The sequence below is a fragment of the Cetorhinus maximus genome, chromosome 7 (genome assembly GCF_964194155.1).
Source record: "Cetorhinus maximus chromosome 7, sCetMax3.hap1.1, whole genome shotgun sequence".
In the NCBI taxonomy this organism is placed as follows: domain Eukaryota; kingdom Metazoa; phylum Chordata; class Chondrichthyes; order Lamniformes; family Cetorhinidae; genus Cetorhinus; species Cetorhinus maximus.
The window spans coordinates 37,967,854-37,995,528 of record NC_135885.1 but is presented as its reverse complement, the minus strand read 5'-3'; the positions used below and the strand labels follow the sequence as shown (position 1 = coordinate 37,995,528).

General features: G+C 45.5%; 1 protein-coding gene across 1 annotated transcript in view; it reads left to right on the top strand.

Annotated features, from left to right (window-relative positions):
• The window catches only part of LOC144682449 (relaxin receptor 1-like), a 241,886-nt gene that overhangs the window by 127,297 nt on the left and 86,914 nt on the right, over positions 1–27,675 (top strand). The window contains exons 6-7 of the mRNA XM_078544852.1: positions 6,898–6,969; positions 26,475–26,546. Coding sequence (XP_078400978.1) covers positions 6,898–6,969; positions 26,475–26,546 — 144 coding nt within the window. The remainder of the gene's footprint in view (positions 1–6,897; positions 6,970–26,474; positions 26,547–27,675) is intronic.

Below are 27,675 nucleotides of genomic sequence, written 5' to 3'. Positions count from 1 at the left end.
TCCATACTCGATACCTGAGTGCTAAATCTGCCTGGATAGGAACATTAACTAAGGCCCTTGTCAATACAGCTCAATGTCAAACAACTCACTCATAACATCATGGGTTCCCATCCACCTGCAGAAGTAAGGGATCACCCTGAACCATATTTACATTTCAAAACTTAATGAGATTACAAAATTTACTTCAAAAACCAAAAGAAATGTGCCTAATACGCCTTAAGTTTATACTTACGGGTGCTATGTTTAGGTGCTGTGCCCTCTCTGGCACTGGCATCTGAGACAGCCTGCTCACTGTGCTTTCCTGTTGGCCTCGATGACCTTGGCAGCCATAAGACAAGGAGCAGAAATTAGGCCAATCGGCCCATCGAGTCTGCTCCGCCATTCAATCATGGCTGATAAGTTTCTCAACCCCATTCTCCCGCCTTCTCCCCCGTCCTCTGGCCCATGGAGCCTTTGATGGCCCCGCCTTGGATGGAGTGTCGAGTTCCACAGCTGGCATCTCCCCAATCGCCTCAGCCTCATCAGATGCCACGGTCACTGGCAGAGGGATGGAGGAGGTCGTTTCGGACCTCCCTGCTCACCGTAGATAGATGGGCACTGAGCTGGGATACTTGGTGCCCAAACCATCTCCCACACTGGCACTGACCAGCTGAGATCAATGCCACTGTGAGGGCTTGCAGGTCCGAGCACAACCCCAGGAGACCCTGATTGTTCTCCTGGAGGAGCCTCTCCACGAGAGTCGGCACTGTCTCCATAGAGGAAGCATGGCGCATGACCATGAGGCTCAATACATCGGTGATGCTCCGCATGGATTCCTCCAGCACGGGCACCATGTCATGCATTGCCTCATGTATCTCCACCAGATCCTCCCACATACCCTGCTGCACTTCCAGCGTTTGCTGCCTCACGGACGACTCCAGAGGCACATCATCAGCCACCAACTGAGCATGTGCCTGGTCCCCAGCAGTCCTCCGACTGCCGGCGCTCTGGGCACTCTGTCTCCGCCCACAACTCAAGTGAGTGTGAAGTGCCCTCACCACACCTAAAGAATTTGGTCAACTCTTCTACAGTCCTCTTTGCTGTAATAATTTGTAAAGGTATCACTTCCAGAAATCTGGTGGACGCATCCCTGATGGTCAGCAAGTATTGATTTCCACTTTTGATCTTAGGGAGGGGCCATACACAATCAATCAGGACCCTGGTGAAAAGGTTCCTCAAATGCTGGAATCAGAATTAAAGGTGCAGGTTTAATCACTGCTTGAGGTTTACCTGTCATCTGACATGTGTGACATGTTCATAGAATTTGACTACATCTTTATGCAGTCCAGGCCAATAGAAATGTTTTTGTACTTTAGCCTGAGTTTTCCTAATCCCTAAATGTCCAGCTATTGGAATTTCATGAGCCACTCTTAATATTTCATCTGTATCCGGATGGTATTACTATTTGATGTACTACCGCCCACTTTTCATCTGCCAGAATATAAGACAGTCTCCTCTAGAATACATTCTGCCTTTGTTTCCTAATAAACTCTCTGGTATAACTGCTTTATTCGTGGATCTTTCTGCTGTAACTCTACTAATTTCACTGAGCTAAACACTTTGGCCTCCTTCTCTTCAACCTTCTGTTCCTGAACAATCTTTTCAAAGACAGATCCAGCTAATTGGATGTCAGCATCCTTCCCCTGCCTTTCAGATTCTTCCTCTTCCTGTTTCAACCTGTAAGCCTGTGATCTCATTACTACGCAATCTGGAAACGATCCAGGATGCTCTTTCTGCAACACCTCTGTTGATAGAGTTGCCACAGGCTGCTTGACTACGATAGGCATCACCAACATCTGTGACCTAGCTATATCATTACCTAGGGTAAATTGAACCCCTGCAATGGGAAATTTTTCCACTACCCCAACAATCACCTCACCTGTTTTCAACCTACTTTCTAAATTTACCTTACACAATGGAATAAGTTTAGCATCTCCTTGAATTCCATTTATTAATACTCTTTCCTGCAATACATCCTCTGGACAACAAATAGCACTATCCCATAACATTAAGGGATGACTAGCACCCGTGTTCCTTAAAATTTTGATATCTTTGCCTGCTCCACCTTGTACACATGGATAGACTTTCCCTTCACACATGAAATCTTTAAACATGTCTGTAACCTGTCCTTCAGAACTCCCTTGGGTAAATTGTGAATACATTCCCACTTCTTTAGCTACCACTGATTCTTCCTTATCCACCTGTGCACAAACCGCTGGTCTTTCCAGCCTCTGGATCTCCAAACCCACAGTACTCTTATTTCCAGAATTTTTCCGCGTTCCAATTACTGCAATATGTTTTCCCTTTAACCATCAACAATTCTCCCTAATTGCCCTTGAGAAGGTGATGGTGAGCTTCCTTCTTGAACAATTGCAGTCCATGTAGTTTAGGTACACCCACAGTGCTGTTCGGGAGGGAGTTCAGGATTTTGAACCAGTGACAGTGAAGGAATGGTGATATATCTCCAAGTCAGGATGGTGAGTGGCTTGGAGGAGAACTTGCAGGTGGTGGCGTTCCCATGTGTCTGCTGCCCTTGTCCTTTGGATGGTAGCGGCCGTGGGTTTGGAAGGTACTGTTGAAGGAGGCTTGGTGAGTTCCTGCGGTGCATCTTGTAGATGGTACACACTGTGCATTGGTGGTGGAGGGAGTGAATGTTTGTAGATGGGGTGACCTTGATGGTGTCGAACTTCTTGAGTGTTGTTGGAGCTGCACTCATCCAGGCAAATGGGGAGTATTCCATCACACTCCTGACTTGTGCTGTGTAGATGGTGCACAAGCTTTGGGGAGTCAGGAAGTGAGTTACTCGCTGCAGGATTACTGGCCTCTGACCTGCTCTCACAGCCACAGTATTTATATGGCTAGTCCAGTTCAATTTCTGGTCTATGGTAACCCCAGGATGTTGATAGTGGTGGATTCAGTGATGGTAATGCCATTGAATGTTAAGGGGCGATGGTTAGATTCGCACTTGTTGGAGATGGTCATTGCTTGGCACTTGTGTGGCGTGAATGTTACTTGACATGTGTGATCCAATTGGCACCATTTTGGAGCAGTTTATCCTGCTCACTGCCCCTCCTACTCCTCCTCTCCCTCACTCACTGCCATCCAGCTCCTCAACCCTCTTGCTTGTCAACTCTCCCAATCCCTGACCCTCCCAGCTTGCCACCTCCCCTGTACCCTGACCTTCCGGCTAGATGACCTTCCCATTCCCGACCCTTTCGCTTCCAAACCCTCCTGCTGGTCAATGCTCCCACTCCCCGATCTTCGGACTCCCTGAACCTCCCTCCCACTCCCTGATCCTCCAGGTCAACTCAAGCCTGGATATTGTCCAGGTCTTGCTGCATTTGGATATGGACTGCTTCAGTATCTGAGGAGTCGCGAATGGTGCTGAACATTGTGCAATGATCAGCGAACATCCCCACTTCTGACCTTATGATGGAAGGAAGGTCATTGATGAAGCAGCTGAAGATGGTTGGGCCTGAGGAACTCCTGCAGTGATCTCCTGGAACTGAGATGATTGGCCTGCAACAACTACAACCATCTTCCTTTGTACTAGTTGTTAAACAAAATGAAGGATTTCCCACCAGTGCTATTTAAAGGGGATCGCAATGTTAGTTCCTGAATGATTTCTCCGCCTTATTGGTGCAATTGGTGCAGGAGCGGCATGGTTGGTCTTGCAATATTTTTCTGTTATATAAAATCTTGCAGTGAGTGAGGGCTTGGGAGAGGGGCGGTGAGAGAGAGGAAGTGAGTGATGGAACAAGAGAAGTTGCGAGTGGGAATGTCGGAAAGGGAAGCAGCAGATGGGTCAGAGATCAGTAGAGTTACCAGGCGTGCTAGCTGGTGAGTGGGATGGCTGGGGGAGTGATAGGTTCAACAAACGGGAGGGTTGGGAAGCAGGAGGGTCAGGGAGTGGGAGGGAGGTTCTGGGAGTGCGAGGTTTGGGGAGTGGCAGCATTGGCCAGCGGGAGGGTTGGGAAGCAAAAGGGTCGGGAATGGGAAGATCGACTAGCCGGAAGGTCAGGGTACAGGAGAGGTGGCAAACTGGGAGGGTCAGGGATTGGGAGAATTGACAAGCATGAGGGTTGAGGAGCAGGATGGCAGTGAATGAGGGAGATGAGGAGTAGGAGGGGTAGCAAGCAGGAAAATACTTTGGCCCGAATTTTCATCACCATGGCGGGTAGCAGGAGTTGGGAAAATTCCTGGCTCAGCACACCTGCCTCAGGGGAAAGTGCCTGCAAAGGTGGGATCTTCATTGCCACAGCAGGTGGGATGGGTTCAGGCTGGAGTCAGGCCAGCTGACCCAAGAAAAAGGTCAGAGGCAGCCACAGGCACTGCCGCATGCCAAGGCAAGCTATTTAAAAGGCCTGCCTTGGTGATGTATACTTCACCCCAGTTAAAATAAAAGGATAAAGGCCTTCCAGCCCTCACCCCTCACACCTCATCATCCCACATACGCTTCCCATGCCCCATCCATACCACCTCATTGTCCCACCCACCCCCATGGCCCCTCATGTCTCTATGCCAAGCTATGCCACTCTATCCACCCTCAAGGACCCCACATCCACTATGTCAAGCTATGGCACTTAAATGCCTATACACTATATAGAACCAATGAATCCTATAGTGGCAGTAGGATATTTAAAAAGAAGCTTTAAAAAGCAATTCATTCTTCACTTTCCACTATGTTAAAAAAAATCATTTCACTAGGGCAATAAAAGTGCCAATCATCCAGATCCAGTTTAAAGTATCAATAACAGAAACCATAAGCCCTTGAAATCACTTAACCTTGTGTAAATAAACATTGTGAAATTGAAAGCAGAGATCAGAGAGCCAGAGCTGTAAATCAAGTAATGATTTATCTGGGTCTAAGCTATTTCAATAAGAGTAAAGGATTTCTGGGTTCTCAGCCAATTCTCATTATGTAACTAGTAGGGTAGATACAGTGGAGCCAGTAGATGTAGTATACTTGGATTTCCAAAAGGACACAGTTCAAAAATAAGGGGTGTCCCATTTAAAACGGGGATAAGAAGACATTTTTTTTTTCTCTCAGAGGTTTGTGAACCTTCGGGATTCTCTTCCCCAGAGAGCAATGGAGGCAGGGTAATTGAATATTTTTAAGGCAGAGGTAGATAGATTCTTAACTAACAAGGGAGTCAAAGGTTATCAGGAGTTGGTGGAATGTGGAATTGAGGCCACAGTCAGATCAGTCATCATCTTATTGAATGGCAGAACAAGCTTGACGGCTGAATGGTCTACTCCTGTTCTTAATTCATAAGTAAGCCAAAATCTCCTTTCTATCTTTGGCTTTTCCCATGTTACATGGGGTCACCACAATGCTGGCTTGATATCAAAACTCATTTTTTGGATTTGGCAGGTGCTACACAGAAGGTTAATACATAAGATAAGGGCTCATGTAGTTAGGATAATATAGTAGCTTTGACAGAGGATTGGTTAACATACAGGAAGCAAAGAGTAGGGATAAATGGGGAATTTTTAAATTGGCAGACTGTGGCTATTGGAGTACTACAAGGATCAGTGCTGGGGCATCAGCTATTTACAACCTATATTAATGACTTAGACAAAGCGACAAAGGGTAATGTATCTAAGTTTGCAGACAGTACAAAACTGGGTGGAAATGGAAGCTGTGAAGAGGACACAACAAGCCTGCAAAGAGATATAGACAGGTTAAATGGATGGGAATAAATGGATGGGCAACAAGGTGGCAGATGGAGGATAATGTGTGGAGGTGTGAGATTATTCACTTTAGTCATAAGAATAAAAGAGCAGAATATTTTTAAAAGGCATGAAACTTGTAAATATTGATGTTCAAAGAGACTTTGGTGTATCATATGAGGAACACAAAACGTTACCATGCAGGTAGAGCAATCAATGAAGAAAGCAAATGGCATGTTGGCCTTTATTGCAAGGGGATTGTAATACAAGAATTAAGAGGTTTTGCTACAATTGTACAGGCCTTTGGTGAGACCATAACTAGAATACTGTGCGTAATTTTGGTCTCCATTTTAAGGAAGGATATACTTGAATTAGAAGCAGTACAGCAAAGGTTCACTAAATTGGTCCCTGGGGTGAAAGGGTTGTCCTATGATGACAGACTGAGTAAATTAGGCCTAAATTCTCTGGAATTTACAAGAATGAGAGGTAATTTCATTGAAACATTCCAGATTATGAAGGGGTTTGACAGGCTAGATAATGAGAGGTTGTTTCCCTTGGCTGGCGAATCTGGAACTCGGGGGCACAGTCTCAGGATAAGAGGTTGATCATTTAGGACTCAGATGAGGAAAATACTTTCACTCAAAGTATTATGAATCTTTGTTATGTTTTCACTCAAAGTGTTATGAATTCTCTACCCCAGAGAGTTGTGGATACACCATTATCTAATATATTTAAGGCTGAGATAGACATATTTTTGGTCTCTTAGGGAATCAAAGATATGGGGACCAGGTGAGAAAGTGGAATTGAAGCCCAAGATCAACCATGATCAGATTCAATGGCAGAGCAGGCTCAACAGGCCATATTGTCTTCTCCTGCTCCTATTTCTTAAGTCCTTCTGTAAAGAGATGTAACCTTTTCAAGGATTTTTACAGCAGTACAAAGAATTTCTTATCAGTTCATGATCTCTGAGGGCCCCTTGAAGAAGCATAGAGTCAGTGACAGCATCTTCAGGGTTTCTACATTTATCTGTGCATGTGAGAGCTCCAGAATTTGCTGTCTGTTAGAGTAACAGTGACTGCAAACACTGACAGATTCACTGTCATTCCAGTCACAAAATCCAAGCAATTATCTTTGACAATGTAACTATGAAGACAGTTACAATATTGTTATTTTATTGCCTTGCAGATATCTGCAGAATAACCAGATCAGATCCATTTCAAAAACTGCATTTTCTGGACTTTACAAACTCAGACGATTGTAAGTAAACAATTTATATACAGTGACTTATCTTAATGCTTAGGGATAAGGCGAATAAATATTTGCATGCTTAAACATAAGTACAGGTTTAACATGATTGACTAAATGAAAAATGGTAAGGGGACACAGTTTAACCTACAGACTGCTTCCAGTGGTGAGTCAAGCATGAACAGAGTGTGTAGCCCCAAATCCAGCCTATACACATGTTGAACGTGAGCCTAGCTTAGAGCCAAGAATCCAGAATTTATTGGTATGTTTAAAGATGAGTGGAACAGGCTCAGTTTAGATGTCCAATTCAGCCAAACATGTAATATTCGTGTTTTAATTAACAAAAATTAAAGGCAGGATTTTCCACTCGGCATGTGGGCGCACGCCCAACACACCCGAGTGTGAAATAGCACACGATAACATCAGGCGAGCGTACTAACATCCTTGCACATTCGCGCGACATTTCGGTCGCCAGCATGCCTGCCGACAATTAAGAGGCCTATTAAGGCCATTAATGTATTAATTAAGTGCTTTTTTCACTACCTGTCCGACCTTACACTTGGCGAGCGGGCGAATCAGACAGGCGGCCTTTGGATTTTTCAGGAAACCTCATCCACAGCAGGATGAGGTTTCTGTAATTAAATTTTAAAAATAAAGATTTTGGGCAGAATTTTTCAAATATACATGTTAAGGTGAGTGAGTCCACTGTGTGTACATTTTCTCCAGATTTTTAAAAACTTTATCCATTGGTTTAAAATTCTTCAGCTCCCTGCCTTCAGGGAACTTATATTGTGCGCTGCTCCACACATGAGCTTCTCAGCGCACCTTTCACGCCGGCTGGTCGTTAGTTGGACAGCCAGTGTGAAATCGCGGTCGAGGACCTATCGCGGGTGGCAGGCCGTTTCCCAGCTGCTCCTGGGCCCACTCACTGCACCCGCCCGACAACACAAAAATCCTGCCCTAAATGTTTGAAGATTTTTTTTAATTCTATCTAGCGTTATATTGAAGTAATACATTATAGTCCAACATACTCTCCCAGACTGGTAAGATAACTTAACTTGCACCATTGCTAGTGTACAATGAAAAAAACCGAACCATCTCCCTTGACCTTCATCAGCATCACCATATTGAATCACCCATCATCAACATCTTAGGGATCAACAATACTTAAGAGAATTAATTCCATTCAGAATACAACAGTTTACTTGATTGACACCCTTAGCATTGAAGCCTGCATCACACCCTCCATAATTGCTGTACTTTGGCTGCGCGATCTTCTGCACAAATCTACCAAACTTATTTTGACATTCCCTGTATCTCCAATGACACCTACCATCAAGATAGACAAGAACAAAAGTGTCATGAGAACAGTATCAAATCCACACTCCCCTCCCAGTCTTGCATCATTCCTCTATCATCACTGAGTCAAAATCTTGGAATCCTATTTTTAATGTAATCATAGAGGCACTACGACCACAATAAGGACTGCAGCAATTTCATGCTTTCTAGTACTATCCAGGGCCTGGGAGAGAAGTCATAGGCTCTGGTACTTTTCCGCTTTCCCGGCGGGCCACTTATTCCTCACACCGCCACCCCCTCCCCCCACCATTTAACCCTTTCCCTCAATCATACATGTTATTTTCCCCCTTTCACGATTTCCCAATCAATTCAGCAGTCACAGAAAGGTACTTGTAAAATGCCCATTGTTGACACCTGGTTGCAAATATCATCTGATATATATGCCGCATGGGTCTTTAATATTAAGAGCAGCAATGATATAATGCAGTGTTAGTTTGTATGTGTCATTTAGCAATCCTACCATGACTATTAAACAAACAAAAGAGTACAGATTTTACCTTTTCAGCATCATGCAATATTATTAATTTGGCAGGAAAATATTCTTTTGGTTATTTATTGAACTGCACAGATGATAACACTGATTTCAGTGACTGCCTCAGCCCTCATTGCGCCATACAAATATGGTGACAGTAAATTCATATTTAGGAGAAAGATTCAATACTTGCAACCCAGATAAACTGTGCAAGATCTTTTCCATTCTGTAGAAAAATTAGGATACTTTCTCCTGCCTGGGTGCGTGTTACTATCCAATATAATTATTTCATAGAAGGGGTGTAATACTATTTTATTAGTAATCTCACAGGATAGAAAGATTAAATGACTCCTGAGTAATAAAGTGTAATGATTAAACAGCATAGGTCTTCACTGTCAGTGAGAAGCATTGGAGTCCTCAGGTGCCTCTGTGCAACACAACTTTTAAGAGCCCAGAAGACAAAGATGGAATGATTCACAATTATATGTTGATCCTTGATCAGCAATTCTGAAGGCTCTGCTGATTGCTGCTTCTTAGTACAATATATTTTCAATATCTACTATGTAACGCAACTTTATCACAATATTTAAATGCCACAAAAATCTCATAAATGCACCAAGATAGAGTGGGATAATAGGTACATAGACAAAATGATAAGATTGAAGTCAATGGAAAAGACTCTTGAGAATCATTTGCAGTGTAAAACAGGTTCCTGCTTCACTATGAACCCATTACGTACTCATGTCTTAGTAATTTCATCCGACAAAGCCTGTTCACAGTAAACTTCCATTAGCAACAAAATAAACATAACTCTAGCCATTACTCAACCCTCTGTTCACAAGATAATTATGGATGACAAAGGCCATCTAACCCAACTCATCTCATCCATCCAGAATGACATAGAAACATATGTGTTAGGAGCAAGAGTAAGCCATTCAACCCCTCAAGCCTGCTCTGCCATTTCATAGCACTGCCTACATTATACTAGTGACAACTCAAAAGTATTTAATTGGCTGTAAAGCAATTTGGGACATTGTTAAAGGTGCTGTATAAATGTAGGTTTTGTCTTTCTTTCATTACATCTGCATGCAGTAGGCAGAGTGACTGTAGCATTGGTGAAATTGGAGGCCCAATGCTGATTCTATAAGAGTAATTAATCATAGAACAATCAACAGATGTTAGGAAAGTGGCTACAAAGCATTCACTACATTTACAAAGCAATTCAACTCTGTAGCTAATACAACCTTACCATTCTGGCTTATCTGGCACCAACCCACAATATACCATAAATAGCAACTGCTTCTTTTATGCTAATGATGCTATCCCCAGAATTACCAATCAGACATCGAACAGAATCTTAGGAAAATGCACAGGAGATTGAATTGCTGATCTGAAATTTTCAGAGAAGAATGATACAAGGTACATAAATTTAGTATGGCCTTAACTCATGAAGTTTCCCCTTCTCCCCAGAAACTGTCATACACATTATGTTGAACACTGTGAATTTATAGCCTAAAATGAAAAAATCTAATTAATAAAAAAGAGACTCCAACAGCAAAAAAACAGTGACAGCACCCAGCCCATGCCATGCCACCCCTGCCCCCATCCCATGCCATGCCACCCCTGACACCCGCCATTCCAACAGCCCCCAATATCCCCCCATCCCTCTAACACCCCCAACATACTCCCCACCCTCCAAGAGCCCCACACCAACTCTCACCCCTCCAACACCCCCAACCTACCCTTCAAGAGACCCCAATCTGCCTCTCACCACTCCAATGTCTCCCAACCTTCTCACCGCTCTCCAACAGCTCCCCCCTCCAAGAGCTCCCAACCTAATCCCCACCTCTGCAACACCCCAACCTACCGCCCCACCCGGCTAAGAGCCCCCAACCTGCTTTCCACCCCTACAACCCCCCAACTTACCCCCACCCCTCCAATACCCTCCAAACTCCTCCCTTCCCCTCCAACACCTACAACCTTCCACAACCATCTCTCCCCTCCCCCTGCATCCAATTGGCCCTGAAATAGAGATTTAACTAACCATTTTTCAACCAAAAACTCTCTCAGTTGCTTTGAGGCTGCTGCTCACCTTTGGGCAACTTTGTGGTCTTTCTGGTGGGATTTTCAAACAAAATGGAACCACGAAGCTGCTCAAAGGTCGGAGGCAACAGCAGGAACTCCATGAAATTGACCTGGTACTGACAGACCAGCTTTATAAAAAATTCAGAGCACAGACTGAAGGTTCTGGGTTTTTTTTAAAGTCCGTATTTCAGGTTTGTGGCTTTGCCTCTAGCTGCTCAGGCTGAGGGACAACAAGAAACTCTGTTTTGAATAAGGAGCCCACCATCCCCCACTCCCAGCCCCAGGCCCCAGTATTTCACATTATCTACATCCCCTGTCCCGGGATGTACCACCACCTCAGTGCAACTATGAATGAGCAATCAATATGGCTTTGCCTTTGTTACCCCACATGCAAATAATGTTTAATTTTCCCATGCCATTCTCATGAGACCCCCTCGCTGCTTCTTTGGTGCCCGCCCTGCACAACTCCTATACTCAATTACCTTTTCAGTTCTTCATATTTGACAAATTGCTATTGTCTCCTTTTGCTTGAGTCATCTTCCCTTCTTTTGAAAGTTAATGCTGCCATCACCACTAATGATGATCCCTTTAAATAGCATTGGTGGGGGAATCCTTCCTTTACACATGTTAAGCTGCATGAGCTTAAGAGGGGCATCAGCTGGACCATTGGGCTGCAAAATTACAGCACTGATATCAAGTCATCATTGCACAGGATCTCTGTGCTCAGCAAACCTTTGGCAGGTGAGTGATAGCACCCGAATCAAGATGGCTTCCAATATGCTGGCATTTATTTTGAGAGGACTAGAATATAAAAGCAGGGATGTGCTGCTGAGGCTTTATAAGGCTCTGGTCAGACCACATTTAGAATATTGTGAATAATTTTGGGCCCTGTATCTCAGGAAGGATGTGCTGGCCTTGGAGAGGGTCCAGAGGAGGTTCACGAGAACGATCCCAGGAATGAAAGGCTTAACATATGAGGAACGTTTGAGGACTCTGGGTCTATACTTCATGGAGTTTAGAAGGATGAGGGGGGGTCTGATTGAAACTTACAGAATACTGAAAGGCCTGGATAGAGTGGACGTGGGGAAGATGTTTCCATTAGTAGGAGAGACTAGGACCCGAGGGCACAGCCTCAGAGTAAAGGGAAGACCTTTTAGAACAGAGATGAGGAGAAACTTCTTTAGCCAGAGAGTTGGTGAATCTATGGAATTCATTGCCACAGAAGGCTGTGGAGGCCAGGTCATTGAGTGTATTTAAGACCGAGATAGATAGGTTCTTGATTGGTAAGGGGATCAAAGGTTACGGGGAGAAGGCGAGAGAATGGGGTTGAGAAACTTATCAGCCATGACTGAATGGCGGAGCAGACTCGATGGGCCGAATGGCCTAATTTCTGCTCCTATGTCTTATTTCTTATGTCTATGCTTTGTGTCATAAATATGCCTAAGGGCTCTCATTGTACCCAAAAAAATGGATGTCACCAAAACCAATTTTTCTCAAAGGATTTAAACAGGACTTAAGAGAAATAGACATAAAGCCTCCTCAATAAATCCACTTATAATCCGCCCCATCACTAATATTTACCTTAAATCCTTAATATATTGCTTCCCTGCTTTATGCCTATTTCTCTTAAAAGTCCTGTTTAAATCCTTTGAGAAAAATTGGGTTTGGTGACATCCATTTTTTTGGGTACAATGAGAGCCCTTAGGCGAGCAAAATGGCATCTGAGGTGTGCATGCATATTTGTGACACAAAACGCACTGGAGGCTACCTTGATTCGGGTGCTATCGCTCACCTGCCAAAGGTTTGCAGAGCACAGAGATCCTGTGCAATGACAATTTGATATCAGTGCCGTGATTTTGCAGCCCAATGGTCCAGCTGGTGCCCTGTCTTAAGCTCATACAGCTGAACGCCTGTAAAGGGAGGATTCCCCCACCAGCACTATTTAAAGAGATCATCATTAGTTACAGATTAACTGCTGATTTATTCTGGCTCATGCTACAGTTCTACGTGCTTTCCGTAGTTGTGGAGGAGACCAGCAGTCCTCGGCTGAATGGGTCTGAAGATTCATGGTGACATATTGTACCACCTTGTCACCATGAGGGGACAGCACTTGCCACTTACTATCAGGTGAGAAGCAAGAGCACAAGGAGGAGGAAGAGACAGAAGACGAGCAACAGGAAACGAGGTGGCAACCTGTGTCTGGGCTTTACATGAAGAACTAATTTGAATGCGGTGTTAGTAACCACACCCCAATTCCCCTTTCACCGACAGTTCCTCAATTCTTAACATCCCGATGTTACTAACCCTTTCATTGTCCGCTTGGTCACAATGCAAACCACAAAATAAATGATCCAAACCAAATTTATAAATGAATTCATGCCATGTTGCATACAAACAGAAACAAATCGCCCTTGTGCATTCCCTTAGCGCCTGTCTTCTGTGTATCTTTGCCTGCCCTAGTAGTCCCCCATGGTGCTTTTGCAGGGGTTGCAGCATGGCTGATGGAAGGATGCTGATTTTCATTCTAAAGAGAGCAAGTGGCCTTGTGGGATGACCTTAAACAGCTCTGGACCTTGAATACCTGGCTTCAGACTGCACCACTTCAGTAGTGGTGGCAACAGTCTGAGCTGGCTAACTGAGGGGCATTAGCAGAGATACTGGTGGAGTGGCAGTTCAGGGAGCATGAATGCTGTCTCCTGAGAGAGGACAGCAGGTTCATGCATCATGGAACCACTGCCATTTACCGGACGTGGCACCTGAGCAATCCTAATAATCTTCTGGAGCGCAAACTGCTTGGTTGCTGCGAGTAGCTACATAGTAATCACAGACATGATGGCAGCAGTCTGAGCCTACAAGATACAAAATTGGGCATTTTTTAAATTCATTTACGGGATGTGGGCTTCGCTGGCTGGGCCAGCATTTATTGCCCATCCCTAGTTGCCCTTGAGAAGGTGGTGGTGAGCTGCCTTCTTGAACTGCTGTAGTCTGTGGCATAGGTACACCCACCATGCTGTTAGGAAGGGAGTACCAGGATTTTGACCCAGCTTCCATAGCAACAAGCATGGGCTCAGTCTAAGCTTCCACTGTAACTTCTGCCTGTGCTGTTATGGAAACTGAGACACCAGATGCTGCAACACATAACTAGAAGAAATTATCACTGCAGGAGTTCCTCAGGGTAGTGTCCTTGGCCCAACCATCTTCAGCTGCTTCATCAATGACCTTCCTTCCATCATAAGGTCAAAAGTGGGGATGTTCGCTGATGATCGTACAAGTTCAGCACCATTCGCGACTTCTCAGATACTGAAGCAGTCCATGATCAAATGCAGTGAGACCTGGACAATATCCAGGCTTGGGTTGACAAGTGGCAAGTAAAATTCGCACCACACAAGTGTCAGGCAATGACCATCTCCAATAAAGGAGAATCCATCTATTGCCCCTTGATGTTCATTTTCATCACTGAACCCCCCACTATCAACATCCTGGGAGTTACCATTGACTAGAAACTGAACTGGACTAGCCATATAAATACCGTGGCTAGAAGAGCAGGTCAGAGGCTAGCAATAGTGCGATGAGTAACCCACCTCCTGACTCCCCAAAGCCTGTCCACCATCTACAAGGCACAAGTCAGGAGTGTGATGGAATTCTCCACTTGCCTGGATGAGTACAGCTCCCACAACACTCAAGAAGTTTCACACCATCCAGGACAAAGCAGTCCCCTTGATTGGCACCACATCCACAAACATTCACTCCCTCCGCCACCGATGCACAGTAGCAGCAGCAGTGTGTACCATCTACAAGATGCACTGCAGAAATTCACCAAGGCTCCTTCGACAGCATCTTCCAAACCCACGACCACTACCATCTAAAAGGACAAGGGCAGCAGATAAATGGGAAACCCACCACCTAGAAGTTCGCCTCCAAGTCACTCACCATCCTGACTTGGAAATATATCGCCGTTCCTTCACTGTCACTGGGTCAAAATCCTGGAACTCCCTCCCTAACAGCACTGTGGGTGTACCCACACCACATGGACTGCAGCGGTTCAAGAAGGCAGCTCACCACCACCTTCTCAAGGGCAACTAGGGATGGGCAATAAATGCTGGCCTAGCCAGCAAAGCCCACATCCTGTAAATGAATTTTTAAAAACTGTCATGATGTTGATCACCATTTCCACTCTGGATAGAATGGGTTCCAAGCTCTGCATTATGCCCTGCACCACGTTGGAGCTGTACTCCTCCATGCTCCTTGAAAATGACAACAGGCTCTGTGGCTGGACTGTCAATGCACCAAGTATCCTTGTGTGCATTTCCATCAGCCTTTTCCAGCATACCACCCCATTGAAGTCCTCATCTGAGTCCTCAGCAACCTCGCCGTCTGGGAAACTGGAACACATGCTTGCTCCTTTTGTCATATGGCCCATCAGTGGCTCACTCACGCCTGGTGACCCACCAAGTGCTGATTCTTTCTCTAAATTACCCTCCACATTACTCGATATGCCATTCTGCAAATGATGGTGATTCTTCATCAGACAGCTGCTCTTACTTGCCCCCTTCAGTGAGGCTACATTGGCTGGCTAGACAGCAGTTCTTGCTATCTGAAAGCATAAATGCTTTGGGGTAGATTGGTGTGAGGGAAGTGGTGTTGGCTAGAAAAAAGAGGTACATGGTTACACCATGCACAACTTGCACTTCATGTCAGATTGTGGGTTGAGGGTGAAATGGGATTTGAGAACATTCATTAGGCAGGTTGTTCTCAGTGACAAAATTTGCAACAGCCCCAATCACTGTCTACCCAGCAATTCACACCATCTTCTCCAAGGAGCTCAGGAGAAGCATGCATGTTCCCTGTTGCTCCTTTCAGTTATGTGCCATTTTGCCCAGCAAGAGAGAGGGAAGAGTGTCAGTGATTGTGTTGCAATGCATCTGTCATAGCTGAATAACTGGAAGTATATGAGAGCTGTGAGTTGTGGGTGTGAGGCTTGCAGCAGTGTTATGTGTGTGAGAATGAGGTGGAGCTTATGAATGGTGAGCATGAGTTCTGATTGTTAAAGATTGCTGATGAGTGAGTGATGGGGTATGGTGCATTGAGCAGTGTGTGAGGATGCTGGTGCAGTGGGCAGGAGATGGCATTTGAAGATGCATGCGCTGACCTTGATCACTCGTGTGTGAGGTCATTAAAGTTCTTTCAGCACCGCAGCCACGTTCTTAGGGCCACACTCCTTGAATTGACCTCTGTGGCTACGTGTTCCCATTTCCGTTGCGATGTGTACCTAGAAGGCCTCCCAACTCTTTGCAGAAACATAACATTTATCCTCCTTTCCATCTCCTGGAGTAAGGCCTCCAGAATCAGTGAACTTAAGAACCCCCTCTCTAGCCTGCTATCTTATTGCTGCACTTACTTCCTTTTCAGTTTCACCACCTGTTGCAGCCAGTATGCACCTTCCCTTTAAGAGGCGCAAGCTGGCTTTAAGAAGTGCAGACGAACTTTAACTTTGTGCTAGCCATGCATGCAACTGGGCCCCCTGCCAAGCATGCAGCCAATCAGCAGCATCTTTAGTGTGGGCTGCACGCCACATGGTGATGAGCAGACAACATTAAGTTTAAGCGACTTGCATTAACTTCAGTGGGTGTGGGGTAATAATGAATTGTGATCGCCCTTCTGGAAAGCTGTTACTATACAATATTTAGCCTGGAGTGAGGTTGAAATCTAAAGTGAGAAAAGGATCATTTATAAAATCACAAGCATTTTCCGGTCCAAAAAATGTTTTGGATCTGAAATCATGGGTGGATTTTCCCCTCATTGCACTAAGTAGGGCGGTAGACGTAATAAACGACACTTTACCTGCCAGCCACAATGGCGGGTTTGCACTGTATTGTCCGCTTCCCGCCACATTAGTTGTGCACGCACAGGAAACATGTTGGATCGCGGACGGTGGCCTCTGATTCGCCTGCCCCATCGTGAGCTCACTGCCTCCTCACTCTGAGTGCCACAGCTTTTTTAATGTCTGCTGCGCAGGACTGTTCCACGGAAGACATGGCTGCCAAAGGGAAGAACCATGCAGTTCCAAAATTCAGTGATGCCTCACTAGAAGGCCTGCTGGACACAGTCGAGGCCCGCCATGACATCTGCGACCCCCGTGATGGCTAGAGGAGGTCCACCAACCTCACCACTCTGGCTTAGCAGGCAGTAGCAGTGGTGATCAGTGCCAATGCAGCAAAGAAGTGGTCAGCCACCCAGTGCAGAAGAAGAATGAATGATCTCATCCATGCTACCAGGGTAAATCAAGCATCTCATCATTCTCAACTCACACTCACAAGCCCATCACACATTCACTGGCATCCCACATGCTGCCAGCTCAAGGGGCATGACCACTGTCTCTCAAACACACCTTCACATCTCCATCTGGGCTTGTTTCCTCTGGAGCTTGCATCCTCACCCACCCATGGCTCCACTCACCACCCACACATGCCAGGCATTCTTACCATCTGTCCTGGCATGCGTCCTGCTCACATTCTCTATCTGTCTTTATGCAGGTCAAGCTCGCACACAATTGCAGGGAGAGGTCTCAGACCAGGGTTAGAACACCGGAATTCAAGGTCCTCATTGCCTTTGAGAACAGAGCCATCGAGCTGGCTGGAGAGGAGGTTGATCATGCCTGTGCTGAGGTCAGCAGCAAACACCCACATGAAGATCTTGCAGCAGCTCATCCTTCAGACAACCATATTGTGAATGCATTGTCCTGTTTTACAGTTGCCTGCTATGCACTAATTATAGAACCATAGAAAGTTATGGTGCAGAAAGAGGCCATTCAGCCCATCATGGTGCCAGCCAAAAAAGAGATAAAAAAGAAACTAGCCACTCATTTTAATCCCACTTTCTAGCACCTGGTCTGTAGCCTTGCAGGTTACAGCATTTCAGGTGCAGATCCAAGTACCTTTTAAATTAGTTGAGCATTTCAGCCTTAACAACCAATTCAGGCAGTGAATTCCAGATCCTCATCACCCTCTGGGTGGAAAATGTTCTCCTCATGCCCTCTCAACCTCCTACCAATCACTTTAAATCTGTGCCCCCTGGTAATTGACCCCTCAGCTAGAGGAAACAGATATTTCCTGTCTACCCTATGTAGGCCTCTCATAATTTTGTACACCTGAATTTAAGTATCAGCCTCCTCTGTTCTAAGGAAAACAACCCCAGCCTATCCAATCTTTCCTCATAGCTGCAATTTTCAAGCCCTGGCAACATCCTTGTAAATCTTCTCTGTACTCTCTCCAGAACAATTATGTGCTTCCTATAATGTGGTGACCAGAACTGTACACAAATTCCAGTTGGGAGCTAAGCAGCATTATATCCATGCTTTTGTATTCAATACCTTGTCCAAGAAAGGAAAGCGTTCCATTTGCTTTTTTTACCACCTTATCCACCTGTCCTGCCACATTCAGGGACCTGTGGACATGCACTCCAAGGTCTCACTCCCTTAAACCCTCTCAATATCCTCCCATTTATTGAGTATTCCCTTGCTTTGTTTACCCTCCCCAAATGTATTACTTCACACTTTTCCTGATTGAATTCCATTTGTCACTTTTCTACCCACTCAACCAATCCATTGATATCATTCTGGAAACAACAACTGTCCTCTTCACTATCAACTTCATGGCCAATTTTTGTGTCATCTGCAAATTTCCCAATCATGCCTCCCTCATTTAAGTCCAAATCATTAATATAACAAACAGTAAGGGCACCAACAGCAAGCCCTGTGGAACACCACTGGAAATCATTTTCCATTCGCAAAAACATCCATCAACCAGTACCCTTTGTCTCCTGTCACTGAGCCAATTTTGGATCCAACTCACCACCTCCCCTGTATCCCATGGGATCTCACTTTTCTGACCAGTCTGCCATGTGGGACTTTATCAAATGCCTTACAGTAATCCATGTAGACAACATCCAATGCACTATCATCATTGATCCTCATTCTTATTGCTTCAAAAAATTCTATTAAGTTAGTAAGACATGATCTTCCCCAACAAAACTATGCTGACTATCGCTGATCAATCCGTGCCTTTCTGAGTGACAGTTTATCCTGTCTCTCAGAATTGATTTCAATAATTTTTCCACCACCAAAGTCAGACTGACCGGCCTATAATTTTCAGGCCTATCCCTTGCACCCTTTTAAAATAATGGTACAACATTCACAGACCTCCAATCCTCTGGTACCTCGCCTGTTTCTAGTGCAGATTGGAAAATAATCCTCAGAGCAACCGTTGTTTCCACACTGGCTTCCTTCAACAGCTTGGGATACAGTCCATCCAGCCCTGGTGATTTATCTACCTTCAAGAATGCCAGTCCCTCCAGTACTTCCTCTCTCATTGTGCTTATTGTATCTAATATTTCACACTCTTCCTCTTTCACTAGAATGTCTGCATCATCCCTCTCCTTATGAAGACAGATACAAAGTACTCATTGAGAACCCTGCCCACTTCTTCAACGTCAACACGCAAGTTACCGTGTACATCTCTGATAGGCCCTACCCTTGCCTGAGTTCTCCTCTTGCTCTTGATGTACCAGTAAAACTTCTTTGGATTTTTTTTATTTTACCTGCGAATATTTTTTCGTATCCTCTCTTTGCTTTCCTAATTTCCTTTTTTACTTCATCCCTGTACTTTCTTTATTCCTCTAGGCTTTCTACAGTATTAAGCTTCTGTGACTGTCATAAGCTTTCTTTTTCTATTTTACCTTACCCTGTATGCTTCTGAATAACCAGGGGGCTCTAGATTTGGCAGTACCACCCTTTTTCTTTGTGGAGGCAGGTCTACATTGTGCTCGTAGAACCTATCTCTACTTTCTTACATAGGCACCCCTGCCAAGTGCCTGAGGCCCCCAACCAGCCAGGCCCTTAGTTCAAGCCCCGACAACACCTCAGATGAGGAACCTGAGGACAGCACCATTGGAGACCCATCACAGCGCTCACCCACACCCCCAGCAGCACAGAGACACACACCTCAGTGGAACCCATTTTTAGAATAGCCTCAGGGTCACAATCTGGTGAGCATAGCACACAATCTGGTCCACAGCAGGTGGAGGTAGGGACATCCGAGGTCATCTACACTCAGAGAACTGTTGGAGGCCAGGAATCTGTGGAGACTGAGTCAGATGACAAGCCTCCGGACTCAATCCTAAATCAGTTGGTGAAGCTGCAGTGACAATCACGGGAACATCAGGAAGGGATGTCAGCTGCATTCCTCAGATTGCAACATACAATGGAATCTGACGTGATAGCATTGGCATGCCTGGTAGGATGGCGACCACTCTGGAGACCTTGGTCCAGGACATTGGTCCTGCACTGCTGCAGGAGCAACACTCCATCTCTGTAGCCATTGGTGGCATCCATCAGTGGCTATGCGAGAGGTGGGTGGGCACCCAGGCTCACTCCAGTTGCCCCTTCTCCTGAAGGCGGCAGCCAGGGGCCCCTGGGCACCCATAGGATGGAGGACCAGCAGCTGGACACCCCTGGGCCATACACCTAGGACTATCCAGCTGATCCCAATCCTCTCTTCCTCTGACCCCATCCGCTCCAGCTCCAAAGGCCGAGGAGGGTGCACCTGCCTCACAGGATACCCAAAGCAGGCCGGGGCCCTCCAGATCTCAGCCTTCCAAAGGGTTCCCACCAAAGTCACCACAGGGTGTAGCAGTCAGCAGGCTGCATCCACCTCTACTGTGGATGTCGGCGAAGTACCCAAATGTAACAGTAGGGTTAGGAAAGTTAAAAGAAATTAAGAGCACAAGAGTGGCATGGGTGTTCACAACATGTATATAATGTTCACAAATGTAAATAGAATCACATCCATTTCACATCTCCTCTTGTGTATGCCTCCTTTTATGACGAGCTGTGTTGCTGTCAATCAAGTGTGACACCATGGTCCCTCCCCCCACTAAGTGCGGATGTCGCTATCATGGGCCTCTCATCTATGTGATGTGCTTCCATATTACCACAGTATGTGGCCCTTTTTCAGATCATTCTCGTCATCAGTGATGCCTCGACCTTAATGTTAAGTGTGCTTGTGGAAGGAACCATGTTCACATGCTTTGCAGGTCATGTCATGTTTATTCTTGGCTGTGTAAGATTGAATCAGAGGTGTTCTCCAATCTCATCTGCATTCTTGAAGGGTGGAGGTGTAGTGCACAAAGAGAGAAATGTTCACGCATGGAGAAGGTCATATATCATGCAACTCCATATGCTCTGTCATCCAGCAGGGTTTTCATGCTATGAGCCCATATTCAGATCTCGTGTGCACTGTCTGCCGACGGCATTTCTGACTTTGAGCGTACATCTGCTAAGCTCACTAATAAGTGGGAGCACCTTGCCACCTCAAGGTGCCTAAGTTCAGCCCTTCTCAGCCACATTGTTACCCTGGTGTTTGTGCCTACAATCTTGAGCATTTCTCAGCTGTTATTTTCTGTATTACAACAACAAGACTCTCGTCACAATGTTGGGATGCAGCACTGTGCGTCTCATCACCTAAACACTCACATGCTCCTGAGACTTCATCATCCTTCAAAGGATCAGGACAATGTGAGCTTGATGTTAATTATTCACTCTCATATTGAAGTGCATGGTTGAAATGAGAGGAATAGCTACACTGGTGTTCATGCTGGCCGATGATGGAGGGCAGTTGCCCAAGAGGGTACACACTGCAGCTCGTCATCCTCCTCATAAAATATAATGGCTGTGAGGGCCTCACATGCATGCCTGCCTTGTCTGACCCGTGATATGGCCCCTTCCCCAACAGCCTCGGCTTCCTCAAGCTCAACACCCTCATCCACTTTGATATCCTCCTCATCGGAAGTGACGTGCAGCTCCTCCATGTTGATATCTGGCAAGTCCTCCCCCCTTTGCAGCGCTCGGTTGTGCAGCACGCAGCAAGCCATGATGATCCATGAGACCCTCTGGGGAGCGTACTGGAATGCTCCGCTGGATCTATCCAGGCATCGGAATCACATCTTTAAGATGCCTATGGTGTGCTCCACCAATGTTTGGGTAGCGGAATGAGCTTCATTGTCCCTTCTCTTCACAGGATTCTGCGATCACTGCATAGGCTTCATCAGCCATGTCCTTTGCGGGTACCCCTTGTCACCAAGGAGCCAGCCCTGAATCCTGTGTGGTCCGTCAAAGATGTCCAGGATCTGAGAACTACTCAAGATGTATGAGTCTTGGATGCTTCCTGGGTATCTGGAGACAACATGCATGATAATTTTCTTATGTTCACAGACCACCTGTACATTGATCGGCTGGTTGGTTTCCCTGTTTATGTATTGGAGTGCCTGTTGCTAGGGAGCTTTTATAGCAACGTGAGTGCAGTCAATGGTTCCCTGCATCTTTTACTTGTTCATAGGATGCGAGCATTGCTGGATAAGCCAGCATTTACTGCCCATCCTTAATTGCCCTTCAGAAGGTGGTAGTGATCTGCCTTCTTGAAATGCTGCAGTTCATGTGGTGTAAGTACACCCACAGTGCTGTTAGGGAGGGAGTTCCAGGATTCTGACCCAGCGACAGTGAAGGAACGGCGATATATTTCCATGTCAGGATGGCGAGTGGCTTGGAGGGGAACTTGCAGCTGGTGGTATTCCCATTTGTCTGCCGCCCTTGTCCTTCTAGATGGCAGTGGTCATGAGTTTGGAAGATGCTGTCTAAGGAGGCTTGGTGAGTTCCTACAGTGCATCTTGTAGATGGTACACACTGTTGCCACTGTGCGTCGGTAGTGGAGGGAGTAAATGTTTGTGGATGGGGTGCCAATCAAGCGGGCTGCTTTGTCCTGGATGGTGTAAAGCTCCTTGAATGTTTTGGGGTTGCACTAATCCTGGCAAGTGGAGAGTATTCCATCGCACCCCTGACCTGTGCCTTGTAGATGGTGGACAGGCTTTGGGGAGTCAGGGGGTGAGTTACTCGCCACAAGATTCCTAGCCTCTGACCTGCTCTTGCAGCCACAGTTTTTATGTGGCTAATCTAGTTCTGTTTCTGGTCAATATAAACCTGCAGGATGTTGATAGTGGGAGATTCAGTGATGGCAATGCCATTGAATGTCAAGGGGCAATGGTTAGATTCTCTGTTGTTGAGATGGTCATTGCCTGGCACTTGTGTGGCACAAATGTTACTTGCTACTTGTCAACCTAAGCCTGGATATTGTCCGGATCTTGCTGCATTTGGACATGGACTGCTTCAGACCTGTGGGAATCTGCAGTCTCAGCAAAGCCCAGTGCTCTGGCATCCTGGTTTGCTTGATCTCTGTTAAAGCTGACATAATTGTGGGTCTTGGCAAAAAGGTCGTTTGTGATCTCACGTATGCATTTGTGCATGAGCACTTGAGAGATCCTGCAGAGGTCCCCAGTGGAGCCATGGAAGGAGCCACTGGCATAGAAGTTGAGTGCAGCCGCTACTTACCGAGCCACTGGCAATGGATGCCCACCCAGTCGCCATGATGCCAATCCCTGGAGAATGTGGCAAATGTGAATCACCGGATCCCTGGACATGTGGAGGTGTCAGCGACACTGTCTCTCACTCATGCAGTTAAAATGTGCAAGGTCTGTACACCCTTGGTCTTGCAAACTGCCTATGTATGACATTTCTGTGAGCCTCATCTTCTGCATCCAGAGGGGACCCTGCTATCCCTTGGTCTTGAGGGATTTGCTCCTCCCTTTGTTGAGCCAGGTGCCTCCATTGTAATCTTCCCCTTCTTCTCTCCTGCCTGTATGTGATAATGCAGGCTCCAATAAACCCATGCTCCATCTTCCTGATGCCCTCCTCTTTGCAGTATCTTGAGAAACAGACAAAAGTCAGCATTAGTCTCCATAAGTGAATGTGAATTCAAGGGCTTTGTTCCAGCTTCAGCAACTATTTACCCCTAAAATCCTGGCCAGCGCAGGGTGCATTTAAAGGTGCTTCTTTCCTCCCCACCGCCCGCCCCCGCCATTTACATGACTGACTGCTGTGAGATTACTTTGGCCAGGCACTTGGATCTGCTGCTTTCATTCCAGGCACTGGGATCCTTATTCACTGAACTCCAATACTGCACTCTTTGGAATAAACATAAGAGTGAATGTTTAGTCAAGAAATTAGATTATTTGAGTGGAGCCTGAGTCTTCTCTTCTGTGAAGCTGCCAGTGCCACACATCTCACATGCATCTGAAGCTTGTCCAGTTGCCCAATTACTCTGGAGTTCATTATCGCTCTGGGGAATTTCCACACTGTGAACAAGGGGTTAATACAAGGCGATCAATTATTGCCGCTTTGCGGGATTAGTTTTGCATGAATGCACATCATTGCTTCACTTTCCTGATTCCCTGCATTGTCCTTGAAAGGCTCCTACATTTCTCAGCTGTGCATCTCTCCTCATTTTCAGATTACACAGTTCATTTCAGTGCCCTTTTAATCAACCCCCCACAAGTGTATGCACCTGCCCTTCCTATCTGCCCTCAGAGCCCTCACCAGCAGAGTTTCTCCTCATTTTAACTTTGTACTGCTCCATTGCTGCAGGTTGGAAGATGGTGGTGCTGTGCTCTCATTGCCAGACCAGCTTGGACCCTCCCTGTGTGAGTGTGAAAACCCCTCCCATCGTCTCAGAGGAGCTTAATGTTTGGGTTTCCCTCCTTCCAAGACCTCTCAATCTTCTCCCTGTATTCCTTGATCCCATCGTGATTGTGGTGGATATCCATTTGTCATCCTCCAAATATCTTGAGGTGCCTATACCCTGTGTGGACCTCACCCTTCCCTATTTTAAGGACATTTGCACAGTTAAACATATATTCCCTGGACTGGGACAAGGACAGTTGTTGCAAGGTCAACATGTAAACTGAGCTGCTTCTTCGCTCAGCGATCCTCCCATTCTGGCTCCAAGTGGCTAATGTCATCCTGTAACATATTCTCTCAATCCTGGCGCTGAGGACACTAACCCCTGCAACTTCCCCCCAGTCATTTGCCTGAATGCAATCTTCCCCACTCTTCCCTCTCCAGTGGAGCCCTTGCCATACAGCCCCTTTCCATACCTCAGGCCAGTTTCCCCTCTTCCCCAGTGGAGCCTGTGCCCCACAGCCCATGAAAACCCGCCCCTGCCTTACCGCTGGTCTGGCAGGTAGGTTCCCTGTGACAACCCCCTACAAGTGATGTGGTGCTGCCTGCGAAACGTGGCGCTGACTACCGCAAACACTGCACGATGCAAGGTAAGGGAATGAACATCTAAGTCACAAGCGCAGTGCAGGTCGCCAGCTGCACGTCGCTTATATACCCTTGTGAAACATGTTGGCTGCAATTTTCCAGCCCCTCACGCCGACGGGATTTTCCAGTCCCGCCGATTTCAATGGCTCGCCGGCCCTGCCGCAGTGGAACCAACCTCGGCTGTGGGGAGTCGGGGGGGGGCTGGAAAATTCCGGCCATCATTCTAACTTCATGCCAACGTTCCCTGATAATCCAGCATGGGGGGATGATTCCGGCGACCAGTCCTTATAACAAGATGTAAATTTATTGAAATGATGTTACCAACGTGCCGCGGAGGGAAATGCGGCCTGCCATTGAAGGCTGGAGCGCGCAATCGCAAATTGGTTTCATGACGATGTGAAACCGATTTCTGCCCTTCTCGTGATATTTTCCGCTCCCGCCCGCAATAACACCCACCACGGGTGGGGGTGAAAAATCCCAGCCCATGTTTACTGCTGACACTGAAAAGAAGTGAAAACACCACCCTAGAGCATGGTTTGAGCTGGAGTTTTACTCTCGCTTCCAACTTGTAGCACAAATGATTGTCTGGAGTCCTGGGGACAAGAATTCAACCATTTTACAAACCTTTTGTCCTAATATATTGTGGGAACACTTATAATAATTGGCTTTAATGGCGCTTAATGACAGTTAGGGTGATGATTGCTGAAAGCCTTTATTTCCGCACTATTTAATTAAACAATCATAGCAACACTGAGCCCTACTGGTGTCCAGCTGGAATTAGCATGCAGGCTCTGGCCTGATATCACTTACCTTTATGTGTTAACAAATCTGCTATTTTTGCAAAGCTAGGCTTTTTCATTCCTAAAAATTTCCTGCATAAGCTTTAACATCTTTGCCTCCAGCTATTTTGTTTTGGTAGGTTGTCTTTAGAAAGAATAGCTATCAACTTATACTATTTATATTTAATGGGACAAAGAGTACCTCTATTGTGGCTTCCTTTGCCTCCTTAGTAAATTTATTGGAAATATATTTTTCCTTAGGATAGTAGTCAATTAGTGGCGTGTCATTCCTCAAGTGTTGCATCTTGCACTACAATGCAATTTAACAATGTGTTCCGGATGATTTATTATCTAAGATAAAAGCAAAATACTGCCGATGCTGGAAATCTGAAACAAAAACAAAAACAAAATTGCTGGAAAAGCTCAGCAGGTCTGACAGAATCTGTGGAAAAAAAGACAGAGTTAACGTTTCGAGTCTATCTGACTCTTCTTCAGAAGATTTTTTTGTGATTTCTTATCATCTCCAATGTTTTTAACATTTATGAATCTACTATAAATAATTAAAATGGCCTTGTTTGCAAGGTTAGTTGATTGCATTTTACATTTTGTTTTCTAGGTATATCAGTCAAAATCGAATCACAGCTCTGAAACCAAGAATATTTCAAGACCTTCATAAACTGGAACTTTTGTATGTATCAACCACTCCCAAAGTACTTCTCTACTGGCTGCAGTGTAGTACCATCAATTTTACAATATATGTTATAGCGTGATCATTTACAATTTATTTTAAATAACTTTCAAAGCATTTTTAATGAGATGTTTTTCAGTACGTATTAATTAAATGGTTAATAGAATAAACATTTATTTTTAAATGGAATATTATAACCACATAGACACTTCAATTTTTAAATGTCCTTTAGCTAGTGAAGAGGTTTTTTTTAAACAAAAACAAAAATACCTGAAAAAACTCAGCAGATCTGGCAGCATCTGCGGAGAGGAGCACAGTTAACATTTCGAGTCCAAATGACCCTTCAACAGAACTAAGTAAAAATAGAAAAGAGGTGAAATATAAGCTGGTTTAAATGGGGCGGGGAGGTAGAGCTGGATATAGGGCCAGTGATAGGTGGAGATAACCAAAAGATGTCAAAGACAAAAGGTCAAAGAGGTGTTGAAGGTGATGATATTATCTGAGGAATGTGCTAATTAAGGGTAGAAAGCAGGACAAGCAAGGCACAGATAGCCCTAGTGGGGGTGGGGTGGGGTGAAGGAATCAAAAAAGGCTAAAAGGTAGAGATAAAACAATGGATGGAAATACATTTAAAAATAATGGAAATAGGTGGGAAAAGAAAATTCTATATAAATTATTGGAAAAAAAAGGGGGGGGAAATCGGAAAGGGGGTGGGGATGGAGGAGAGAGTTCATGATCTAAAATTGTTGAACTCAATATTCAGTCTGGAAGGCTGTAAAGTGCCTAGTCGGAAGATGAGGTGCTGTTCCTCCAGTTTGTGTTGAGCTTCACTGGAACAATGCAGCAAGCCAAGGACAGACATGTAGGCATGAGAGCAGGGTGGAGTGTTGAAATGGCAAGCGACAGGGAGGTCTGGGTAATACTTGCGGACAGACCGAAGGTGTTCTGCAAAGCGGTCACCCAGTCTGCGTTTGGTTTCTCCAATGTAGAGGAAACCGCATTGGGAGCAACAAATGCAGTAGACTAAATTGAGGGAAGTGCAAGTGAAATGCTGCTTCACTTGAAAGGAGTGTTTGGGCCCTTGGACAGTGAGGAGAGGGGAAGTAAAGGGGCTTTTTCTTTTCCCAAC